At 36.4% G+C, this 26,076-nt stretch overlaps 1 protein-coding gene across 1 annotated transcript in view; it reads left to right on the top strand.

Moving 5' to 3' along the window:
* The window catches only part of FAM193A (family with sequence similarity 193 member A), a 76,208-nt gene extending 53,342 nt beyond the window's left edge, over positions 1–22,866 (top strand). Inside the window, exons 16-17 of the mRNA XM_044681445.1 lie at positions 15,830–15,911; positions 21,979–22,866. Of these exons, the coding sequence (XP_044537380.1) occupies positions 15,830–15,911; positions 21,979–22,072 (176 nt within the window). The 3' untranslated portion in view covers positions 22,073–22,866. The remainder of the gene's footprint in view (positions 1–15,829; positions 15,912–21,978) is intronic.
* The last annotated feature ends 3,210 nt before the right edge of the window (positions 22,867–26,076 follow it).

Below are 26,076 nucleotides of genomic sequence, written 5' to 3'. Positions count from 1 at the left end.
CATTGATTCTAGCACAAAGGCAAAATCATTTTGTTTAGAGACAAAAAATCTTATATGTTTGACCTGATCTGTTCATGAGATGAACATATTTATTAGAGTTTTTTTGTCGGTGTGGTTTTTTTTTTTTAAAAGATGTGAAAGTCCAAGAAAGGGAAAATTCAGGGAAAACTTTGTTCAAGTTTTTCAGTAGATGAATGGGAAAGTTCTTTGATGGGAGAAGCATGCTCTAATGGAAAGAATGTAATCTTTAAAGCCCAGCCATAACACCTACCAGCTTTGTTACCGTAGGCAAGTCATTTCCCTTTCTCTTTGTACGTTTCCTACTCTAGAAATGGTGATACTGCATTGCCTACCTCACAGGGTTGTTGTGAAGAAAATATTTTGTAAGCTTTAAAATATTATGTAAATACAAGTTACTGGAATTTTTTTTTTTGCTACTCTGACAGTTGAAACATTTGAGTTCATCACCTTAAACTGTAAACTTGGAGAATCTGTCCCCATAGTTTGCCCATGCTGTACATTATATAAAAAAGCCTTTAATAGAGCACAGCTTTATGCCCATAGAGTAAGCTCTTAGAGAATTAAATATCGATGGTATGATTTCTTGTGAGAAATTTACTAACATTTTGGATTTTTAGATGCTTCCCTTGTTTTCTGCTCTTCTTTTTCTGAGGAAATTAAATTCATAATACTCATAATCTCTAGATTTGTCCTAGGACTGAATTTTTTTTTAAGTTTACCCAGGGTAAACCAGGTAAGTTTAAACCCAGAGCTGCTCATACTCAAGTCTGGCTGGCTTCATATCCAGTATTTAGTCCACACCATCATGTCACAGTAACTTCATAAGATGTCATTGTTCTGTATTTGTCAGTTGTTAATAGAATCCTGAGGAAAGAACACGATTGAGGTGGTGTGCCCAAAGCAAGTGGAGTAATTAAATAACTTTAAGAGTGGATAGTCTAGGGGGCTGCTGGGTAGCTCAGTGGATTGAGAGCCAGGCCTAGAGACGGGAGGTCCTAGGTTCAAGTCTGGCCTCAGACACTTCCCAGCTGTGTGACCCTGGGCCAGTCACTTGATCCCCATTGCCTAGCCCTTACCACTCTTCTGAAGGTAAGGGTTTAAAAAAAAAAAAAGTGGCTAGACTATAGCATGATTGCCACATAAAATGTTTTGTTTAAAATGACATGAGTGCTATAAATTCTCTGCATGATAAAAATTGGCTGACTTGATTATTCTTCTGGTTGAAGCTTTGCCTCCTTTAGTATCCACAGTTCTGGGTACATAGAAATATTTTTTCATTCATACACTGTATTCCAGTCAGACGGGACTGCGTGTTTTTCTATAATCTCGTCTTGCTTTTTACGGCCTCTCTGTTTTCATGCAGGCCATTGGAGTCTAAACCTAGAATGTATTCCATACCTGAAACACATTCCTTCTCTTTCCATTTTAGTGATATCTTCTTCTTTCCAGGCCCATCTCAGATGCCACCTTCTTCATGAAACTTTCTCTGATTCCTGTATCATCTACCCCCTATTATCTATATCTTTCCCCACCTAATTTAAAATAACCTTTTTTTTTGTTCCTATCACACTTTACCTTGCATCATAATTATCAGTGTCTCTGTTGTATTCTCCATATCACTCTTAAATTCCTTGAAGGAACTTTGAATATAACTTTTATTTATCTCTACATACGGGTTGGCTCTTCCATGGGAATATAAGCCCTTTCCAAGTTAGGCCTATTTAACCTTTTCTTTTTATTACCAGTACTTAATATATTGCCTGACACACAATAAATTCTTTAGAAATTCCTATCAATTCACTGATCAAGGGCAGGAATCATGGCATTTTTTTATTTTTCATTCCTGTGACTGAACACCGTATGCCAATGGCCTACAGCCGACAGCCTACTTCCTAAATGCTCAGCCCAGTACCAGAGCATAATTTGGACAACATTCCTGCTATAGTTCTCATAACTCCTGTGGGCCATGTAGAAGGTTACAAAATGCTTTTTTCACAACAACCCTATGAGATAGATAATGCAGTTATGATTATCTCTATTTTACAAATGAGGAAACTGATGCTTCAGTAGGGGAAATTGTCCAGTGCCTCACAACTAAAAGTAGGATTTAAATTCAAGACTTTAGACTCCAAGTAAAGTAGGCTCAATTTTGATTTTCATTCTTTGCAATTATCCTGTTTTTGTATGACCATCCTCCCCTTCATTGCCCCCGCCCCCTGCATTAAATTGGGTTCTCATATTCTCTCTGAGAATCTTGATTTATTTTATTACTGTGTAACATCAACAATATAGTAATTTGTCTTCAGAACACATTGTTCAGTGGTCTACAATATAAAATAGAATTTAGAGAAAGTGAAATTATTTTTGTTTTTTGAGCTATTCCCTAAGTGTTTACATGACAGAGAATTAAATCTCAGGAGACTTGGCTACAGGCTAAAATAGTACTTCTAATACTTATAAGATGTTCATTGTTGCTCAGTCATTTCAGTTGTGTCTGACTTTTCATGACCCCACTTTAGAGTTTTCTTCACTTAATTGGAGTGGTTTGCCATTTCCTTCTTCAGTTTATTTTTACAGATTAAGAACTGAAACAAATAGACTTAAGTTATTTGCACAAGGTCACACAGCTAGTAAGTATCTGAGGCTGGATTTGAACTCAGAAAGATGAGTCTTCCTGACTCTACGCCTGACACTCCAACCATCGAACCACCTAATTGTCCCATAAGGTGTTTAGGTAATTTAAGTAGGGAAGTATACTGGTCTTCCTTAAGATGGTCATATACTAAGTCATCCAATTTCTTATGTGTTTGAATCAACTTTTCAGGAAAATGATACTTCACTTTTCAGTAAAAAGTTGTTTGTTTTAAATCTCCTCAGTGGAGCTCAGTATGAAAGAGCTAACTTATAATAGGCTTCAAACACCAAAGTGAAGTATTTGGGTTTTACTACACAGGCCAAGGGAAATTACTGAAAGCTTTTGTATAACATAATGAAATTGGTATATTTGACATTTTAATTTGTCATGTTGACTTAAGAAACAGTGGATTACGGGGGCAGATGGATGGGTCAGTGGATTGAGAGTCAGGCCTAGAGACAGGAGGTCCTAGGTTCAAATCTGGCCTCAGATACTTCCCAGCTGTGTGACCTTGGGCAAGTCACTTGACCCCCATTGCCTAGCCCTGTAACAAATAAAATTAATATAGAAGGATATATATAAAAGATTGTTCAGTGGTCTACAATATAAAAAATTATAAGAATTATTAAAAAAAAGAAAGAAAGAAACAGTGGATTACGGAGAAAGGAAGACTAACAACTTAAGACAAGAAACAATAATTTTAAAAACTGTTGTAATCCAGGAATTAGGTGGTAAGACTCAACCTGTGTGATAGCTGCAGAAATGAAGAAGGAAGGAAAAAAATGTAAAAGACCTTTATTGTTATTATTGATTCTTGATTGTTCCTGATAATGGGATCCTGTGCAACTTTAAATAAACAAGATATACATTGATTTCCCAGGCTTAATTATAGGTTCTAGTTTGAGCCATCATCCTCACTAAAACGCAACCTGGTAGATTAGATAAAGAGCCAGCTTGGGAATGAGGAACATTTCAGTTTCCACTCTCACCTCTGATCCAGACTTACTATATGACCCTGAACAAATAATTTAACCTCTCAGTGTCCCCAGGCACTCTCTAAGAGGATAAAATGCAGAACAAGTGCCAATTAGCATTGGTAGAAAATTTTCAGATAAAATGGATATAATTTTCTAGTGCTATATAATATGTAAAAAAAGTAAGGTCACAGGTCTATTTCTATCCCATCCCCACAAAACATTTTTACATTAACTAATTTTTTAAAACTTTATATCTCCCTTCTCTGACTGGCTTGTAGAAATGCATATAAATAGCAAAATATCCAGAAACAGGAAGAAGTAAAGAATATATGTACTCTGTAGATAGGATATTTGAGTTGCCAGATGATCCAGAAGTGACTTTTTTCTTCTTGATTATAGCTTCTTATTATTTCCCATATCAGTCCCCTCTTCTCTAATATCACAAGCATCTTAGTCCAAAGCATTTATCACTTCTGCTTAGACTATTTCAATAGTCATCTGATTATCTCTTTGAATCCAATCTTTCCCTTTTTCAACCCTCCTCCACACAACTGCCAGATTATTGATTTTTTTTTTAAATCACATCTTAACTGCTTTAAAGGATTCAGTGATTTCTCTTTATCTTTTAAGACAAAATCCATACTCCCCGATATGGCACTGAAAGCATATCATAATCTGGTTCAAACCATTCAAACCAATCATATCAGGACAGTTACATATTACTCTTCCCATCCATACATGTATTTGCTTTGTCCTGGATATAACATTTGATCTCCTGGCTCTACCCTAACACAAGAATATATTCTCTGTTTACCTCTACCTTAATAAGTGCTTCCTCCTTCAAAAGATTTTCCTGATCTCCCAGTTGTTAGTGCACATCCCTTGCCCCAACATTGTGTCTTTATTTTACATATATATGTATTTATCCTTAGATCCTAAATATCCTAAATATCCCTAAATATCCCCTTAGTCCACAGACTCTTAACTGTTTTGTGTATAGTGGATCCCTTTGCCAGTCTGGTAAAACCTATGAACCCCTTCTCATAATAGTGTTTCTTTTTTTTTTTTTAATCCATAATTGAAAGAAATTCTAGAGGTTAGTGAAATAAAGATATAATTTTTTTTCCAATCTAAGTTCAGATTCCCTAAAATCTCTCTGCCAACCCTGTGGGGTATTCATGGATCCCAGGCTGTACAGACTTACCCTAATGAAATCTAAGCTCCTTGAGGGCAAAGACTTTCACTTTTGGTCTCTTCCTTGTGCCTTACAAAGTTCTGCCATATATTTAGGGTTTTAAAAAGAATGTTTGCTCATTGCTTCTCTTTAGTTTTAATTGCACTCATGCTTGCAAACATAATGCAGCATATGAAAAACCTTTAGGATTTTATATTACAGATTGGGATCTGGAAAAGCCCTTGGAGATCTTCTTTCTAGACCAGTGCACTTCTGCTATATATGAGAGAACTGAGAACAGGGAGGTTTAGTGACTTGTCCAAAGTCATGCAAGAGGTGTCTGTCTGTGTTACCCAAGGTCACAAAGACAGTGAGTATTGGCCAGAACTCCAATCCTAAGCCTTTGCCAAGTTCTGAGCCTTTTCTACTGCATTGCCCTAGTTTGGACTGTACTAGACTTTTGCTTTAGTATCTATCAAGTACTTCTTTTGTGGTTGCCAAAGTTTACTACTGACTAAATAATGACATGGAGTTGATAGGCCAATTTCGCATGTAGAGTCTGATTTTGAAACCCTAGAGGTACAAATGGAACATCCTAGTAGAAAATAGCTAGAAAGCAGTAGAAATACAAATCTGAAACTCGGGATAAAAGTCAGGAGATATACCTTAATTTAATTCAACAGTCACTCAGTACCCAGTGTGTTCCAGACACTGTGCTTATATACCAGCAAAAATGTAATATGGGCTCTCTCTGAGGAAGCTTAATCTGATGTAAGTAAAACACACATAAAAAACGGATGAAAGTAAAAGTGAAATCAGAAGAAACCTTGGTGCAAAGAGAAATTAAGAGAGGAAAAGATCTACTTTCCTTCATTTGGAAGAAGATTTAGGGAAAGCTTTGTGGTGGAGGCTAAAGGATGGAGGGATTTGTTAGTTGGTTAGAGGAGGCAATCCATGCTACACATTAACACTCAGAAATGGGAGCTGGCAAAATAGAGGATGAAGGACAGCCCACTTTTGCAGTAGAGTAAGACAAAGGTAGAAAGGGTAACTTGGAACTGGATTGGAAAGGGCCTTGAACTCCAGAGTCAATTTATAATTTATTCAATGAGATATGGGGAGCCACTAGTTGAAACAGAGGGGGATATCTATAAAGGTCATCTGTGGGTTTGGGGATTTTTTTAGTAGACATCTATATTTCAGTTCAGTTTGGCAGATGTGTAAAACACGAGAGCTCAAAAATGAAAAATGACATGCCTTTACCCTTTAGGAAGAGATGAGCTAATGGGAAGAAGAAAAATATATTATTCATAGATAAATATATTACAAGGTAGGATGTGATAAGGGCAAAAATTAAATCCAGGGAGAAAGTGTTCTAAGCAGATTTGAGGAGGGAGAAATCTGTTTAGCCTATCTAGTAGATCTTTATTCCAAATCACTGCAAGATTTATTGCCCCTGTGGGGCAGCAGTTCTAAAATGACATAGTGGATGGAAAACTGATCCCACAGGCTAGATGATCTGAGTTCAAATTCAGCTTCAGATACTTAGTAACTGTGTCACCCTGAGCAAATCACTTAATTTGTATCTGCCTCAGTTTCCTTACCTATAAAATGGGGTTATTAATAACATCTAACTTCTAGGATAGGTGCAAGGATTAAATGAGATAATATTTGTAAAGTACCCGACTTACAATAGACACTATATAAATGTGTATTCCTTTCCCTTTTTACCTGGGGTCCTTGAAAACATACATATACACATATGTATGTATGTGTCTATACATATGTAGTATATGTATTTTCTATTATATCAATTATATTAATTCATAATATATTATTATATTTTATGTTATTGGTTTCCTTCAAAAGCCTGTATATTTTATTTTATACTTTAAAAAATTATTCTAGGAAATAGTCTGTAGACCCAGTTAGAATGTAGAATCCATTTGTCACTTCTTGCTTAGACTTGATTTTCCAGGGCTTTCCTTTTCAATTCATCCTCAATACATTTGCCAAATTGCTTCATAAGACAGTCTTATTTAGGGAATCTCAGTAATCATCCTGTATTGGTTGCATAATAAATAGATCTTTTACTTTCTAGCAAGTATCCTTAATGGTTTTCTTCACCTTTATTTACTACCCTTGACATTTGCTGATATTGATTCCCTAAGGCTTAGATTTTTTTTTTAGATGTTTGAAGTTTTTACTTTTTATTTTTAGAAAGAGGCACAGTAGTATGTTATAGTGAATAGATTATGGGACTTGAAGTCAGATTCAAAATCTTCCTTCTGGCATTTAATAACTCTAGGATCATAGCAAGTCATTTAACTGAGCCCAAGTTTTCTCATCTCTAAAATGGAATTAATATTTATAGTGCCCACATTACAGAATATGTAAAGCATTTTTGTCACTAATATTCTTAGTATTTTTAGAGTGATTTGCATTAAAACTTAATGAGACTAATCTTAATTTTTATATATCTATTTTTGGGGGAGAAATTTTATTTAATTAATTGATTTAGAATTATTTTTCCATGGTTACATGATTCATGTTTTTCCCTTCCCCCCACCCCCACCCTGGTAGCCAACGAACAATTCCACTGGGTTTTACATATGTCATTGATCCAAACCTATTTCTGTATTATTCATATTTGCATTAGGGTGATTGCTTAGAGTCTACATTCCCTATCATATCCCCATCGACCCATGTGATCAAGCAGTTATTTTTCTTCGTGTTTCTACTTCCACAGTTCTTTCTCTGGATGTGAATAGTGTTCTTTCTCATAGGTCCCTCAGAATTGTCCTAGATTCTTGTATTGCTGCAAGTAAAGAAGTCTGTTACATTTGATTGTACCACAGTGTATCTGTCTCTGTGTATCATGTTCTCCTGGTTCTGCTCCTTTCATCAATTCCTGGAGGTCTTTCCAGTTCACATGGAATTCCTCCATTTCATTATTCCTTATAAGCACAGTAGTATTCCATCACCAACAGATACCACAATTTGCTTAGCCATTCCCCAATCAAAGGGCAATTTTCCAATTTTTTGCCACTACAAAGAGCATAGCTATAAATATTTGTGTACAGTCTTTTTCCTTATTATCTCTTCGGGGTATAAACCCAGCAGTGGATCAAAAACTGGATCAAAAGTCAGACAGAGATTGAATCTTAATAAGTGATAATTCTGCAGAAAGAAATTGCACCATCTTGTGAAGTAGTATGCTTTTTAGCAGTAGAGATATTCAGACAGAAACTAGATGCCCATTTGTTGGTAATTTTATAGAGGGTCCTGCTTTAGTTAAGGGTTATTCTAGTTCTACCCAAATCCTGATAACTATTAAGACCTTCAAGATTTCTCTTCCTTCCTCAGTGAGTTTAGTACCTGGCTCACAATCTTTCTTTCCTCGCCAACTCCTGCCATCATACTAGGGGATTTCAACATACATGTTGACACTCCTTCAGAAACTCTTAACCTTTCTGCTTCTCAACCTATTCACTTCCCATGACCTACTATGCCACCCCATCTCAGCCACACATCTTTGTGAATATAGTCATATCCTTAATCTTGCCATCACCTACAAATGCACTACCTCCATGCTGAGTAACTCTGACCATAATCTGTTGTCATTCCTTCCTTTTCCCATTGCCTACCCATATCAGACCCTATTCTTTACACCGTGACCTCTAATCCCTTGAACCCTCAATTCTTTCCCAAGCCATCATCCCTGTACTAATCACAATCATTTCTCCTCTTTTCCCCATCTTGACCCCCTAGTGAACTAATTCAACTCTGTACTGCCCTCTGAGTTCCTAGCCCCCTTATCATATCACTGGTTTCCCCCTGCCAAACCTCAGCCCTGGATCATACATTCACGATTTGCTGCTTTCATTCTATGCACATGATATGCCTGCTGCTAAATGAGGACAGAGAAAATCTTGCAATATCTTTATGTCCACTCAACCTCAACTGGGCCCTCCATGCTGCTATTGTAATGCTGCTTTATCTCTTATGTCAACTCATTATTTCATTGTCTCTGTCTTCATAGTGGCTCTTCCAAACCTCTTCATCCTTCTGAAATCTCCCATGCATCCCTATCCCCTATCTTGTCAGCTGAGAACCTTGCTTCATTCACCATGAACTCCCTTTTCTCTCTTCTTCCTCATTTCCTGTCATTCAGGTGCCTTCTGTCATCCCCTTCACATGATGAGTGGCCTTACTCCTTACCGTGGCTAACCCTGCCACTTGTTCAAGTGATCTCATTCCATCTCTCTCCATCAGATTGTCTCCTTCTGTCATCCCCATTCTAGCTAAAGTTATATTTAATATCTAGATTGTTTTCCATCTCTTACTACTGCCTCAAACATGCCCAGGTCTCCTCCACCCCCAGAAAACCATTCCTTCCCCACTAACTTGTCTTAGGTCTCTTCTGCCCTTTGTTGCCAAACAACAAGAAAAAAAGCCTTCTACAATAAACACCTCCATTTCCCCTCCTCTCATTCTCTTCTTAACTAATCCTACTTCCAAACTCATTAGTCCACAGAAACTGCTCCCTCCAAAATTACCAGTGATCTCCCAGTGACCAAATCTTGGGGCCATTTCTCTATTCTCATTCTTCTTTGTGCTCTCTGCAGCCTTCAATACCATTGATCACCCTTTTTACTTTGACCCCTTCTTTTCTCCTACCTCTCTGACTGTTCCTTCTCAGTCTCCTTTGTTAGATCCTCATCCAGGTCATCTGCACTAATCATTGGTATCTCACAGGATCCTATCTTTTGCCCAGGGATCTCTTCAGCACTCATAGATTTAATTATCATTTCTCTGCAGATATTGTCAAAACCACCTGTCTAACCCTAATCTCTGCTGACCTCTAGTCTTGCATCTCCAACTGCCTTTCGGTCATCTCAAATTGGATGTCCATTTGATGTCTTAAATTTAATATGTCTAAAACTGAACTTATCACCTTTCCTCTAAACCGCCCCCCCCATTCTTATTACTGTAGAAAACATAACTATCCTTCCAGTCCCCCAGGCTCACAACCTAGGTATCTTCCTCTACTTCCCACTATTTTTCATGCCTTATATCCAATCTGTTGCCAATACCTATTGATCTCATCATCGTTGCAAATATTTTGAATATTCCCCCTTCTCTCCGCTGATGCCATCACCTCTCTGGCACAGGTCCTTATCCCTTCGTGCCTGTACTATTGAAATAGCCTGCTGATAGGTCTGCCTTCCTCAATTCTCTCCCTACTCCATTCCATCCTTCATTCAGCCCCCAAAGTAATTTTCCTAAAGCACAAGTTCAACCATTACACTTTCATCAACTGTGGTAGCTCCCTTTGATCCCTTTGTTTGACATTTCAAGCCCTTCATAAACTAACCACTGCCACTATCACCTTTCCAGGTTCTTTCACCTTACTCCGTTAGCTACTCCTCACCCAGTGACAGTAACCTCCTGACATTCCATCTCTCAGCTCTAGCCATTTTTTCTTTTAACTGTCCCCCATACTTGGATGCTCTCTCTCCTCATCTTTGCCTACTAGCTTCCCTGCTTTCCTTTCAAATTCCAGCTAATATCTTATCTTCTACAGGACACCTTTCTCAATCTTGCTTAATACTAGTGCCTTTTATCTGTTATTTCCTGTGTATTCTGTATTTAGCTTGTTTGTACATATATGTGTGCTTGTTGTCTTTCTTGTTAGATCTTGAGCTCCTTGAGGACAACTATCTTTTGCCTCTCTTTGTGTCCCATGGGTTTTAGCACAGTGCTTATGACAAAGTGTTAAGTGTTTAGTAAATACTATTGTTTGTAAAAACTCTTACCTTCAGTCTGGCAAAAGAGCAGTAAGGACTAAGTATATGGAGTTAAGTAACTTGCCTAGGATCACACAGCGAGAATGTGTCTTAGTTAAGATTTTTAACCCAGGACCTCTCATATCCAAGCCTGGCTCTCTATCCACTGAGCCACTAGCCACCCCAATAAATACTTATTGAGTGACTATTTTCTTTGTCTATTTTTCATCTTCCAATTATTTTCAAATACTCTTGACAATGTCCCTAGCACCACAAAACTGTCTTTATCCTAGCTGCTTTGGGCAAAATATTTTTAATTTAATCTAACCAAAATTATCCATTTTCTATTTCATAATGCTCTCTTATTTGGCTCTAAATTCTTCCCTTATCCATAGATCTAACAGGAAAACTATTCTGTGCTCCCTTAAATTGTTTATGCTATCATCCTTTATGTCTAATTCATGTACTCATTTTGATCTTATCTTAGTTTATACAGTATGAAATGTTAATCTATCCCTAGTTTCTGCCAAACTTTTTAAGCTTTCCAGGTTTCCCAGCAGCTTTTGTTTTTCTCCCAAAAGCTTGGATCCTTGGGTTTCTTAAACACTAGATTACTATGGTTATTTACTACTGTGTATTATGTACCTAATTTATTCCACTGATCCACTGGCTGTGTTTCTTAGCCAGTACCAGATTGTTTTGATGATTACCACTTAGTAATATAGTTTGAGATATAATGTATCCTAGATTCTTGAGGAGAATTCTATGGTCTTTCTTACTTTTTAGCTATGTAAGCAAATGGGGAAAATTGGAAATTGTGCTTATGTTTCCATTTAAGGTATATTGGGAGATTTGTCTATCTCAATATGAGCAGTAAGATTTGTTTACTTCATCCCCTTTATATTTTAAAGATAGTATCCCTTAATTCCTTTCCCACATTCAGATTTGTTGTTCTTGAACCAAACTCCATTTAGAAATGGTTATTAAATTTTTGCCTCATTCAGTACTTATTTCTAAATTCTTTTTAGAAATTAAAGCTTTCTCCAAAATTATAATAATCATTTCTACTCCCCCCTCAAGATTAAGGAAAATATACTCCTTTCATTGTAAAGTTAGAGGGCTATAGAATAGAATATTGCCTATACTGTCAGATATAGTATATTGAAGTTGAAGCTTTTATAAGTGGATTCTTTAATTTTACCTACCAAATTATTATTGAATGCTTAATATGAGCAAGATGTGCTAGATATTCCTAGGATTCAACTCATGATTATACAGCTGCAAGGAGACTTAGTTAATCATATTCCTTCTTTACCCACCCCCCACCCCCCTCTTTTTTATAGAGGAAACTTAGGTCAAGGGAAGTGGTGGCTTGCCCAAGGTCAAATACGTCATAAGTAACAATTAGAATTGATCCAGTGTTTCCCCCCCAACACTATGCTGCCTCATCCATCTTATTGCTTTCTAATTTCCCTATCAGTAAAATGGAGTACCTACATCATAGCATGGTTATGAAGCTTAGTAAGATAATGCATGTAAAGTTCTTTGCAAGCCATTAGAGACCATTATTGTTATTATTAATTGTTATCTTGTTTTCCATTTTTTCAGTGTTCAGATAGATATGACCTTGGGAGAAGTTACTACCGTGCTATTATTTTATATTTAATGTTCTATCAACTATTGGACAGGTGGATAAAATAATTGCCTTTGGTAGTCGAATAAAAATGTTAGATACATAGATATATATATATATACACACACACACATATATATATATATATATGTTCATCCTCTATAGGCTTGCTGAAAGCATCCTTGTTACAGCTTTAATAATAAAACAATAAGGATTGATATGTACCTCATCCTGTTCCTACATGATTTTGAATTCCTCTACTAAATTTGTGTATTTGAAAGCTTTTCATTCCATGTAGCTTGGAGATTAAGTATTTGTCGTAATATCTATGAAAAGCATTTTTCTTAAGTTTTTGTAGATTGGTGTTATGTCCAAGATGATTGTGGGCAACACTTTGTTCTTTGCTAATTCTTATTCTTGTATACTCTTGGTTAGGTTCTCCAGGATATTTTCACATCCACATTTGTAGTATAAGAATTTGATGTCTGTCTTGTCCATAGATATCAGTCTTCTAATGTATAGTTCTAACCATCAGGACATATTGGCATTTAATAGGCGCTAAACTTTTATGTTGCCTAATTTCTGTCATTTCCTTTCATGTTCTACATTGATCATGAAATTCTGCCTTCTTAAGGATGTCCCTTTGGTAGCTTTTCATGGCAGTGATGATCTGGTCCTGAATTGCCATCATAAACTTTTCCTTTTTCATAAATCCATGTAACTTAGACAGTGTATTGTCTCCCTTTAGATTAGGTACTTGAGAGCAAGAGTGGTCTTGCTTTCCTAATATTTGTATCCCTGGCAATTAGTACAGTGCTTTGCACATAGTAAGCGCTTAATAAATGCTTCATTCATTCATTCATTCATTCATTCATTCATTGCTTATTGTCAACATATTGTTGGCTGAGCTCATGTGAATGTTGCCTGTGGTTTTGATTCCAGTCTTGGATCTTAGTCTTTAAAGTGGGGTCGAGGTTGGGGAGAAAATTAATCTACATCTGACATTCATAGAAGGTAGCTTTCAGCAGCTTTTGCTTATATGAAACCATCTTTGCCCTCCAACTAATTCTTCACACAACACAGTACCCTTTTGCCCATTTCCAAAACCCTAGGGAAAAGGAAAGAGGGCCCAAGACTACAGGAGTTTGGGTAAGAAAATGGAGAAAAAGGTGGTAAAATTGGGGAATTAAGTGAAAAGCACATTCACAACTGTTGACCCCTAATTATCCTTTGTTGTTAGTCTCAGACTTTATTCTACATCATAATGGTTCCTTCTTAAGTCATTTCTAGAATGAATAGGTTGAGTTAAAGGGTGGAGGGGAGGTGGTACTTAAGTCATATCCATGTTTAAAATGCATAAATGAATGTTTTTGCATATGGATTGTGAATGTGTAATATGCAAACCACTAATTTAATTTTCACAAATAATTTAGACTTGTATATTTTACTCCTCCATTAAAAATACCTCTTTATGTTGTGGAGGTTCCTAGGTTCTCAAAGGCCTAAAATACAGGAGAGTGTAAACTCAAGCAAGTATTACCAACCTAGAAAGACTTTTGAGCATGAGCCTAACTGGGGACATGTGTCTGGTTGCAGAGAACCAACTAGAAAAATGCAAAAGGCTCATCATCAGAGAGTTGGTGATTTCTTCAGCCATAGCAACTTATGAAGACAGTCAACTCAGATGTAGAGGAGTTGTGATCTACCCAGGTGGAAGGCAGTACACTCTCCAGTGAAAGCAGAGTTTCTTGAAGTATTGAAGTATTAGTCTTCTAACATAATTTGATATTCCTAAAGTATTTTATTATACTTGTGGTTATATTTTTCATCACATCTAATCTAAATCTCACTGTAATCTAAAGCCTATAGTGGTAACTGCAAAATTAGAATTAACTTCTTCTCTGTCTATGTTTTTATACAGCAGAAATTAGGCAAGTCTACTAGCATAGACAGCTTTCAATTTAAGTTTTTTTTAAAAAGGCTTAGTATGTATTATCCTACTTCACAGATGATCAGTAAAATATGAGACACTTCTCTTGTCTCCCCCACAGCACTTTGTATGAGGCTCTGCTTATAGTAAGTACTCAAATACTGACTTGTATTGAATTGATAGCGTTTGTTATTGATATATAAGTTGTGTTAGAATTAGATTTTTTTTTTAGTTCACTGTTAAAAGGCATGGCATTTTAAGCTCTTGTTTTTCTTATATTTAAATGCTTCAATGAATGTATCTTCTTTGGTATTGGGCACTACCTCCACCAGTACAGAATATAACCTTCTCATCCTGTGTGATTCTTGCCCATGCCCTTTTATAAATCCTCTATAGAGAATCTACCCAACCTGTTGGAGGCCTTCCTTCCTCTAGCCTTTAATTTATTTTTAATGGAGGATTCATTTAACTAAATGATAACTGATTTTCATGTTGATAGTCTGTCAGATGCTACTTGAAATCAGTCAGTCAGTCAAAACAAAGCATTTATTCAATTTTTACATGTGACTGGCTTTATACTAGCCACCATGAAATGCAATATAAGGAATATTTTTATTTAAAAAAAAAACTTTTCACTTGGATTCAGTGAAAAGTTTGTTCCAGAGGAGCTCTTATTGCAGCTGATATTTCTAAAATTTAACTTCATAGACTCCATATCTAGTTTTAATGTAATCTTTTTTATAATCATATTCTTATTGTATCAGCCCTTTTGACCATACTGGAAAAAGTATAGCTTATATAAACTTACCACAAATTTTATATTTTAGTTACTCATTCATTCCCTATTAAAACTGGCCTTTTTGCTTCTATTACCATTTTATAATCATCATTATTCCTTTAGAAAATCTTAGTCTCAATAAACATTTAATGTAACAGTTTTGTTTTGTTTTGGTAAAAACTTAGCACATTTTGTTTAAGTCTTTGGTATAATATTGCTTAAACAAAGAAATAAAGAGACCATGAAATCAATAGTGAGAATCAATAAATATTTAATAAATACCCATTGTGATAGATCACATAATTCTGGAGACTAACAAGGAGGGGAAAAGATAAAAAGATTAATAAGATATAGTCCCTTCCCTCATGGTTCTTAGAGTCTAGCAGAAGAAATGACAGGGATACAACTGCCTAAAAATTATATGCACAAAAAGCAGTGCAGAAAACTGTAGATCTGAGGAGAGAAAGACTTGCCATCTAAGAGCGTTTGGCTTTGTGGAATAGGTGGCATTTGAAAGCTGGTCCTTAAAGGTTGGGTGGGATGTCTCCAAGTAGAGATTAGTAAAAAGTATTCCAATCATAGGGGAAGATATAAGCAAAGATGTAGAGGTGGCAAAACACCTGAGCCCATGTATTTTATGATAGTTGGGAAAGATAAACTTAAATTTTAGCTAGTTTTGAAATGTTTAAAATAATATGCCTGTGAGGTTATAATATTATAACATGTTATAATTTTTATATGTTTGCATGTTATAATTTTTTATAAATTTTTTTAAAAGATCAGTCTGTAAAATTGTTGCGGCCAGTTCCTGGAGTTAAAACTTGTTCTGGTTTATTTTTTAGTGATTATAACTTAACTTATGTTAATTTGCCTCTTCTCTTTGATTTTGCAGATGATGTATTTCTGCCCAAAGATATTGATCTAGACAGTGTGGATATGGATGAGACTGAGAGGGAAGTGGAGTATTTTAAAAGGTAAATGTTATGATTTCACGTCTGACAAAGTTACTTACGTGTTCATTATTCTTTCTTTTCTCTTTGTCATTCATTTCTACTGCTCTTTCTTACTTAGAAGTTTCTTGCTTTTTCCATGTGTTTGCTATTCAGTAAAGTGATGTTTACATGGAATGTTGAAATATGCAGAGCTCTTTGCCACCTATATGAAGTTGATTTCAGACTGCTAGACTTGTTAAAATTGAGTGTAAAATGATGTTAGATTTAGGACTCTTAACTCCTGATTGAAGGCTTTGTGACAGCTATTTCACAGGGATCAGTGAAAATATTCTGTATTAGTTAGAATTTTGAGGAAAACATTTATTTTTGACAATCTTCTGCTAATTTCATTTGTAATAGTTTGACTTTGGTTGAAGCAAGGCAAGTTTATTTCACTTTTTCTTTCCTTGTCCCAAGTTGAAGATATTTCTAAATTTAGCTGCAGAGACCTTCCAGGGCTCAAATTCTGATGCCTCTTTTAAAGGCCCAGTTATCTATCCTGGCAAAAAGCATAAAGAAAAACATATAAATCTCAGAATAAAAGCTACCCTTTCCAACTAGTATGGAACAAACTTTGTTGAAATTCTTGTATAGAGATAAAAATCACATAATTTATATTCCTCTCAGTGTGTGTCACTACATTGTACATAGTTTCAGCATTTTCCCATTAGTTATCTAAAACTACACAAATATAGCCTTTTTTTTTTTTTAGAAAGGTCTCCTAAAAAATAGAATTGTTTCTGAATAATGTATGTCAGTGACAAGAACTCTGACACTAAAATATGCCACTTGAAAAAATTACTACCTTAGTGTCAGTTGAAAAAAGAGCAGGTCTGGGCACTGAGCACAGTGGTAGTGCTGGATTTTATGGAATTTCCTTCATCTTATTCAGGTACATAGTTTTGAAATTATACAAAGTAAAGCTTCAGTGGTATCTTGAAGAAGGCTCTTTGATATTCATTGCAGTTATTTCTGTGTAGAAAAAAAAACCAGCATTCAACCACTGATGGATATTCAGATCAAGAATGTTAATGACTGACCATGTGTACTGACATGTTCCTAAGTGAATCACTTAGCCCTCTGGTGGTGTGACATTCTACCTCCTCTTTTAAGAAACGGGAGTGATGGCAGTTACTTATTGTGGCCTTGGTTGATGATGCTATAAGCAATAGAGAAATGAGAAAAGTAACTATCAGTTTTATGTTTTAAAGACTCAGTAAACTTACTTTAAGGCAGAACATTTTGAATTCTGCAAATGAAGCAAATGTTAAACCAAAACTTCGGATTTTTTTTTCCCTTTCCTTTTTTAAAACATTCACTATACCAATGGACTAATTTCATTTGTAAATAAATGTCCCAGGGTTAATTGGGAATTCATTGACCCAATGTTTTGGGCTTTCATATCTCAAGGAGTTCTGTGATTTAGATCTTTAAGACAGATACCTTAAAAACCACGTATTCCAACACCTTCATTTTTTTAAATGGGAAAACCAAGGCTATAAAAGGGGAAGTAGAGGGCAGCAAGGTTTGCTCAGTGGATCGAGAGCCAGGCTTTTGCAGTTGTCTAGGCCCATCACTTTATAGATGGGAAAACAGAGGCCAGGAGAATGAAAGTGACTCACACAAGGTCATATATGGACATTCGGACTTTGATTTGGACATGCTTTATTACAATGGACAACTTATTTGTCGAGCATCACCTAGTTTAATGCCTTCATTCCACAAAATGTATTAATAAGCACCTACTGTATATCAGATATTGTGCTTGGTGTTATGGATACAGAGACGGTTGAAATTGTCCTGCTTACATTGTTTTGGGGAAGGGCAATAATATACAGGGCTAAGTAAATGTAAATTATATACAGAATAATTTGGGGAGTGTCACTAACAATAGGGGTGTATATCAAGAAAGGTGGCATAAGAAGAGTCGGTGAAGAGAATGTCTGTTCCAGACATGGGGAAGTCTTCGCAAAGGCGCAGAAAGAATAGCAAAGGCAGTGTATCAGCCAGCTTGTAGAGTACATGAAGGGAAAGGGTGGGATGGAGCCATATTGTGAAAGGCTTTAAATATTTAAATGTCAAACATGCATTTAAATGCATTTTAGGGCCAAAAGGGAGTCAGTGGAGGTTCTTGAATAAGAGAATAGCACGGTTGCATTCATGCATTAGTAATATCAATTTCTAAACTGTGTGGAGGAAAAATCAGAGAAGAGGAACTTGAGGCAGCGATACCAATTAAGAGGCTTTTGTAATAGTCCAAGCAAAAGTTAAGAAAAGCCTTCAATAAGAGTGTTGGCCATGTGTATGGAGAAATAAGAAGTGGTGTTGTGGAAATAAAGAAATAAGAAATAGATGTTGTGGAAATAAAATTAACAAGATTTGATAATTCACTTTTTATGAGTGAGAGAGAGAGAAGTTGGGAACCTAGACATCCAGAAGAATTCCTTGATGGTGATAATAATCAGAGCATTGTTCAGGCCAGTTACTTCTGTTGTTGCATTGTTCAAGGAATCTTAAATTATTTTTGACTTATGCATAGAAGACTCCTTTTTGGAGGAGAGCTCTTATGGTGACATTTTGCTCAATGGAATCAAGAGCTAACTTGTAGTCCACAAGTAACATGGGATTTTATATTCTATACCTTTCATACTATAGAAATATGGTCAGATGCTCTTGGTATATATAAATTCTCAAAGATTTTGAGAAAACAAGATAATTTTATTATTTCCTTGTTAAATTTATATACCTAGTAAATTACAATATCATGGTTTTCTTTTTTGTCTTTATGTACTGAAATCTGTTGATAATTAAGTTCATAATAAGGAAGGTTGTGTTGTGGGTTTTTTTGTTTGTTTGTTTGTTTTTGTGAAGATGAGAAAAATAGCCATGGGTCAATGGTTTCTAATATTTTTCTGATCTTTTTTTCCCCAGTGATAAAAATATGCAAGATTTTCTCCAAACTTTTAGTTTGCTCTTCTATTCCAGCTATCTTAAGAACTGATCCTCAGTGCACTCAAAACTTGTCACCTCTAGCACAAACTCCTCTTTGTAATTGGTATGATCCAACTACTCCTCCCTTTGTTTTCTTTTGTGCCCACACATTGGGGAACGTAACATTAGAGTCCAAATGCCCCTGCTAAATAGTTTGTTATAGAAATCTTGCCAGATCTTTTCCAATTTTTCTTTATTATGCTTAATGTGTTTTTTTTCCTTAAGTGCTTTTAGAAAGATCTGCCTAAGCTTTCTATAGCCTTATTTTTGCTTCCACTGTTTCTATTTTATGAAATAATACTGCTAATAATCTTCCACTGTCTTCCTTTGCAAGATTTTATAAATGTGTTTATTTCTTCAACTGACATTGCCCTTGTTTGACACTTCTCTCTATTTGGCAAAGAGACTGTTGGCTCACTAAGGTGGTTTCTAGTCTCCTTTGTTTTTCCTTGTTGTAATGATTGGTCAGAAGTTATTTAAATTTCCTTAGGAAAATAGTGTTAGCTGTTGGTATTTTCATATGTTCTTCAGCATCTCTAACTTATTTTAGCAAGGCAGGATACCATTGTTTTAAACTATATACCACCTCTTTTTCTATTCTTCTAGTTAGGCATTGATCTTTTATATTTATTCTGACAATCAGTGGGTCTGACTACTTATAAATACAGTTGTTTCAGTAAAGAGTATCTCTCTCCCCAGTGTATATCTGTATCAGATGTCTTTGCTTAATTGTTTTAAGCAAACAGTTGGAGATGGGGAAGTGCTAAAACAATTACAGGTGGATAAAATCTCCCTCATTAATGACAAGTTGTTTTCTATTTAAGTTAGGATCATTAATTTCCTTTGGTAGTTACTTTATCTAGTACCTCCTAATCCTCTTCAGGAACAAAGTCTTCATTTTATAAATTCTTTGCATATGAATGTGAGGCTTCTATATAGTCCACAAACTTTTTTGGCCTATTTTGTTTCTTAAATCTCAATCATATTCTACTACATGTTTTTCTTCTGTCTTGTGCCTCTTCACCTTCTTCCTCCATCATTGCAGAAGGAGAAGACTACACAAACCTAAGGGCCATTTAATATTTTTCTTTGTTTCATGGGTTATAGTTGCCAAAGAATTTATTACCCAGTGGCTAGTTTACTATTGATATGCCTCTCTACATACTAGGTTTGTCCTTTAAAGCTGATGCTCTTCTGTACACCACAATGAGGTCTCAGAGGAGGACTTAAGGAAAGAAAAAACAGTAAGGGTTTACATTCATATGTAAATGGTTTACAGTCGTGCTTTAGATTTTACCAGGTATCGCACATCCATTACCTCTGATGTTAGGCAATGTAAATTTTTAAAAAATAAAATCCTCACCTTCCATCTTAGAATCAATACTTTGTATTGGTTCCAAGGCAGAAAAGCAGTAAGGGCTAGACAATGGGGGTCAAGTGACTTGCCCAGGGTCACACAGCTTAGAAGAGTCTGAAGCCAGATTTGAACCTAGGACCTCCTGTCTCTGGGCCTGGCTTTCAATCCACTAAGTCACCTAGCTGCCCCAGTATAAATTTTTATTATTACTATTTTATAGATAGAAGAATTAAATCCCAGAGAAAAGAGATGATTTGCCCATGCTAACATGATTAGTAATAGTAGAGCTGAGTAATTAGTAATAGTAGATTGCTGAATCCAAACCTCATGGCTCTTCTATACACAAACTATACATACTTTTCAGACTACCTAGAGCAGTGATGGCGAACCTTTTAGAGAACCTTTTAGTTGCCCAAAAAGCAACCCTCTTGCCACATGTGAGCCCTCCACACCTGACCCCAGACAGGGGATGGGAGAAATGTCCTCAGGCATGTATGGAGAGGGGAAGGGGAGCAGTCCCCTTCAGAACATGTGCCATAGGCTTGCCAACACAGGTCTAGACAAACATCAAAAGCAATCAATAGTCTTTTGTAAAGCACTCAGATACATCCCTCCATAAAATGTTTGCCTTTATCCTAATATAAAAAGTTGCTTTGTTATATTTGCCTTCAAAGACAGGAAGCTAATAAATGTTCTTACCTATTCATGAAAAAAGAACAGAGTAAGCAAAAGGTATTATGTACATAGGAATATGGAATTTCCCCTGAGTAATGGACACTCTGTAGAGTCCAGAATTAGAAGATTTCATAGGTCATCTCTTTCATATTCTCTCCATGGCAAGAACAAAAGTGTGGCAATAGGAGACAATGGAGGGAAGGCAACATTTCCAGTTCTTAAGTGTAAAACTTCATTATACATAGAGAACTTGTTTTATACTTCATAGTCAGGTTGTCTTCAAGGTAGACTTTTTGTATATCAAGGGGGTACTAGATGTTTTTATACATATTTGTTACTATCTGTACCTACATCTTTTTCTTTAGTGGGCTTTTTATGCCTTGTAACCTGAAAAGTCTATTACAATAAGTACTTGTTCATTAGTATGAACTAATGGGGACTAAATTGTTGACCTCAGCCAATTGTCCTTGCAACTCTGACTAACATTCTATTTGAGTAGGATTAAATTGGGTAATTGTATTTCACCATCTTCAGTACTCCTTTTAGTGGCAGTGATTTGATATTTAGGAGCAGTAGGTAAAATACATATCAGAGAACCTACCTTTAAAATGAAAAACAGGCCAGCTTGAGTAGTATAGTGGAAAAATCTTTTGGCCTTGGAACCATGTGATCTAGATTCTCATCCCGGCTTTGGATTGGTTGCTTCATTTCTGTGCCTCATTTTCCTTGTCTTTAAAATTAGGAGAGGGTTGGGTCATTTCTAGACCATATGCTACATAGAATTATTTTGAGGAGAGCACTTCATAAACTTTTAAAGAACTATGAAAATGTTAGCTTTTTTTATATCTAGCTGACAAGGAAACTAAGGCCTACAGAAAGGGGAAAACATTTTCCAAAGTCACACAAGTCAGTATAGAATATAAAAACCTTTGGGGAAGCTCCTTATCTGCATTAATGATACTATTTGGTGCTGAGAAAGTTGTTCTTTTTGTTTCCCTTTTTTTTTCTTTTGCTTTGTATTTTTAGGTTCTGCTTGGATTCTGCAAGACAGACAAGGCAAAGACTTTCCATCAACTGGTCCAATTTTAGTTTGAAAAAAACGACCTTTGCTGCCCACTGAATGGAGACAGTCTCAGGAGGAAGCCCTGCAGGAGCCCAGGAGACCACCCCTGCCCTGCCCTCCTGCTCCGAGTGCTGAGAGTTTCTCGGGTCTGAGCCAGTGCTGCCTTGCCTTGTCCCCAGTGCCGTGTGGGGTCTACTCTGAACCCCGTCGGTCTGAGAATTTTTGCGGCCTGAGAAATCGCCACTTTCTACCTGAATTTGTTAGCTTGTGTGCTTGTAGTCTGTGAGTGAGGTTTATTTGATTGTAGCTGTACGCTGTGGGAATTGGAACAATAGCTTTTTTCCAATTCCTCCGGATTGCCTTGGCCTCAGAGACTATCAACTGCTTCCCAGGTTTGGGTGGAGGCCAGAACACTCGTTTGCATCATTTGCAGTGGCACCTGCCACACCCGCCCGCATCTAGCTCTGTTTTCTCATCATCCTGATCCATGATAAAGGATTGGACCTCTCATCCTCGGCGCTGCTTTCATCTGCTCCGGAATTACTCCCACCACGACTTCATGGAAAGGAGGCTCGTATGGGACAAGCATTTCTTGAGTTCTCTTTCACAATCTACTGTTTAAGAGTGTACAAGTTACGCTATTTGTGTTTGATTTTTTCCCCCTGACTTGTAGCCAGCTTGTGTAAGAATACTTGCAGAACGAGAAAGTTTAAAAAAAAGAAGAAAAAAAGGAAAAAAGAACAATACTCACACTATCAAATCTGTTATAGAGTGTATAATTGTATTAACACTGAAGCCTGACTGGCTACTTTTTTAACATATTGTTAAGTAATATTAAAATCATGTCTTTCTTTTTGAAAGATGGAATACATTAGTATGGCAGAAGACTTGTGTCTTGTCTTGTTCTGCTGGGGCTGTTGGGAGGGAGAAGGGAACACAATATAAAAATGGCATCAGAGGGTCTAGATTTGAATCCCACTTCCATTGCTAACTGTTTGACTTTAGTCAAGTCTTCTTTCCTCTGTAGGCCTTACTGTCTTCATCTGTCAAATGAGAGTTAAACTCAGAAAAATCTCCAAGGTCCCTTTCATCTCTAAAAGAGTTGCTCCATGGGCCTAGAGACAGAAGGCCCTGGGTTCAAATTTGACTTGAGACACTTCCTAGCTGTGTGACCCTTACCACTTTTCTGCCTTGTAAGGTAAAGTTCCTTCCGTCATTGGTCTGTGTATTGGTCCCAAAGCTCTGTAAGGCCTAAGCAATAGTGTCATGTGCCTTGGTGCCTTGCCCAAGTCACACAGCTAAGAAATGTCTGCAGCCAGATTTGAGTGCAGGATCTCCTGTCTCTAGCTGGCTCTCAATCCACTGAGCCACCCAGCCACCCCCAAGGTTTAAAAAAAAATTGCCACAAAAGAGAACTTAGCTGTCCTTGGTCCCAAATGGCAGAAGTAGGAGCATGAGGTAGAAAATGTAAAATAAATTTCTACTTACTGAAAGGCTTTGTAACAGTCGGCTATCCAAAAGAGGAAAAGATTTCCTCTTGGAGGCAGTAGCTCCCCACTCCTCCTGGTCTTTAAGCAAAGGCAGGATGACCACTTAGATTAGATGTAAGAGGATTGGACTAGTTGGCCTCTGAGTGCCCTTTCAGTTGTGAGGTTCTGTGAAGGTGTCTGAGTGAGGCTAGAAATATGTTGGTTGCAAGAAATATCTTTATTAAACATTTTGCCTAGCTGTCCCTCTCATCAGAAAGGTAGTGTACTTAGACTATTGGATATTGCTATTGGCTGCTCAATGCATGAGTTTTAACACCATAATACTTCAAAGATACGGTTTTTTGTTGGGGTCAGTGCTCTCTCCAATGCATAAAATAACAGCCCCCTAGGAACTGGTAAATAGCCTTTGAGTATTATGATAGTTTTTTAAAAATCATCAACCTGCAGCTACATCAGTAGTATAAGTTTGTTTCTAAATGTGCACACCTCAGTCCCCACAGCCTTCTGTAGGAGAAGGTATGTTGCATTAAGAGACAACTATGGATCCATTTAATAAACTGTTCTGTCAGTTATTAAGATAATGGGACAGAAAGCTATTGTGATAACTGTCTCTCTTAGGCTGTAAAACAGTTCTTCAATAAGGGCAACTTTTTCTTCTCTAGTTCATTTTAAAAGCTTCTTATTTGAATTTTCAGTGATAGATAACAGGACCAATATGGGAAAAAAATAAAGATTAATGTTAGTAGCAAAAAAAAAAATTCTTTAGAGCTTTAAGGATTTCTTTAGAGCTTTTTAAGGCTCATTCCTGTGAAAAAATTAATATTCTCACCATTTTACAAATTGAGAAAACTATAGTTCAGTGAGGAAAAAGTGATAGGTTGGTTATAAGATGAGATATAAACCCAGGTCTCCTTCCAGGTCCAAAGTACTTTCTACAAAAGACTTATAGACTATGAGAACTAGAAGGAATCTCAGGCATCATTTAGTCCAAAACCATTTTACAGATAAGAAAACAGGCTCAAATAGATATAAAGACATGTCACAGGTTGTTCAGCCAAACTTGAAAGTGGGTTTTCATCTGGGATTCAAACCTAATTCAAACCCTAAGACAGGTGTTATAAATATAAAAATTAACCAACATTTTACACATGTGGAAAAGAATAAAATCATCTTCTCTAACTTGACCACTGACAAAAAACCTGGAATTCTGGTGTCCCTCTTCCTCAAGACTCAGTAAGAATAGGCCCCACAAAACTGCTATAGCTTTACCAAAACAAACAAAAAGCACCCAACAGATTCATCTCTCCCAATACAAGGAATAGTCTGAATACTCCTCATTAGTACTCTTGCTATTCCCTGTAAGAGGACTAGGAAGCATTTTCACCTCTTTATATTATAGATTATTTCACCCTAAGATGAGCAGTTAAGTGAGCCAGGTTCTAATCTCATAGCTGATACCAATTTTCTGGGTCATTCAGGATAAGTCACTTAAACTTTGGTGTATTCATCCATCGGCTGAGATTGTTTGCCTTCTCCCAGTAACATAGAGATAATCTTTGGGCAAATGATCTAGGCTTTGAATTCTAAAGAGATAGCATTAAATATCCCTTTCCTCTGTCACAGAATTTGGAGCTGAAAAGGAACAGAAGAGGGATCTGGAAACCAGAAGAAGGGTTGGTCACAGTTGCAGAGCCAGATTTAAACTCTGGTTGTTTGCCTCCAAATGCAGTATTCTTTCCGATACATCCATCTACCTGTCTTTAAGTTTCATCTAATGTAAACTAGCCTACATCTCATTTACTATTATGAAAGTGAAGTAAATTAGGTTGGGTTTTTTTTTTTTTTAACTCAAGACTTTTGGTGTCCTTGAGAGTATTCAAGTGCTATGAAACAGTAAACTGAGTTCATAGGAAAATGAGACTTCTATCCCATTGAAGCACTGATCTTTCTGGAAAGCATCTTAAAGCTCAGAATTCAATCCCTCTTTTCCTTTTTTTTAAATTTTTTAAAACAAGAGGTAAAGTGATTCCTTCTTCTAACTGTAACTCATTCGATGTCATTTTGAGATCTTTTGCCTCTGGGTTTCCCCATGACACTCAGTCCTCTTAGGATGCAAAATAAAGAAAAATCAAAAGTCCTTCATACTTTTTTGGTGTAGTAGAAAAAACAAATCTTGAGAACCTGAGTTTGATTCCCAACCCTACACCCTGTTTGATTTTGGGCTCATTACTTTTCCCTCTGGGCTTTTAATTGTGTGTGTGTGTGTGTGTGTGTGTACTCATACATGTATATTCACATATATTTGGCTTGGTTTTTAATGTCTTTTCTAACTGAATCCTATGGCTTTTTATTTTTAATTTTTATGGAATTTAAGTCATTCTCACTTGCAGCAGTAGATGGTGCTGTGAGCCACACAACTATAGCCTCTGTAATTGGAGGGAAGTAGAGTATTAATTAACTTTTGTATTGTAGGGTAATATCAACACTGTATCAATACCCAAGATTTCTCAACTCTTACCAGGCAACCAGAGAGGATTTCTCAAAGTGAGAAAGCCCTATCCCAGAAGACTC

The sequence above is a fragment of the Gracilinanus agilis genome, chromosome 6, assembly GCF_016433145.1.
Source record: "Gracilinanus agilis isolate LMUSP501 chromosome 6, AgileGrace, whole genome shotgun sequence".
In the NCBI taxonomy this organism is placed as follows: Eukaryota; Metazoa; Chordata; class Mammalia; order Didelphimorphia; family Didelphidae; genus Gracilinanus; species Gracilinanus agilis.
The sequence above is the reverse complement of the archived record's forward strand: the minus strand, read 5'-3'. Positions and strand labels throughout refer to the sequence as shown.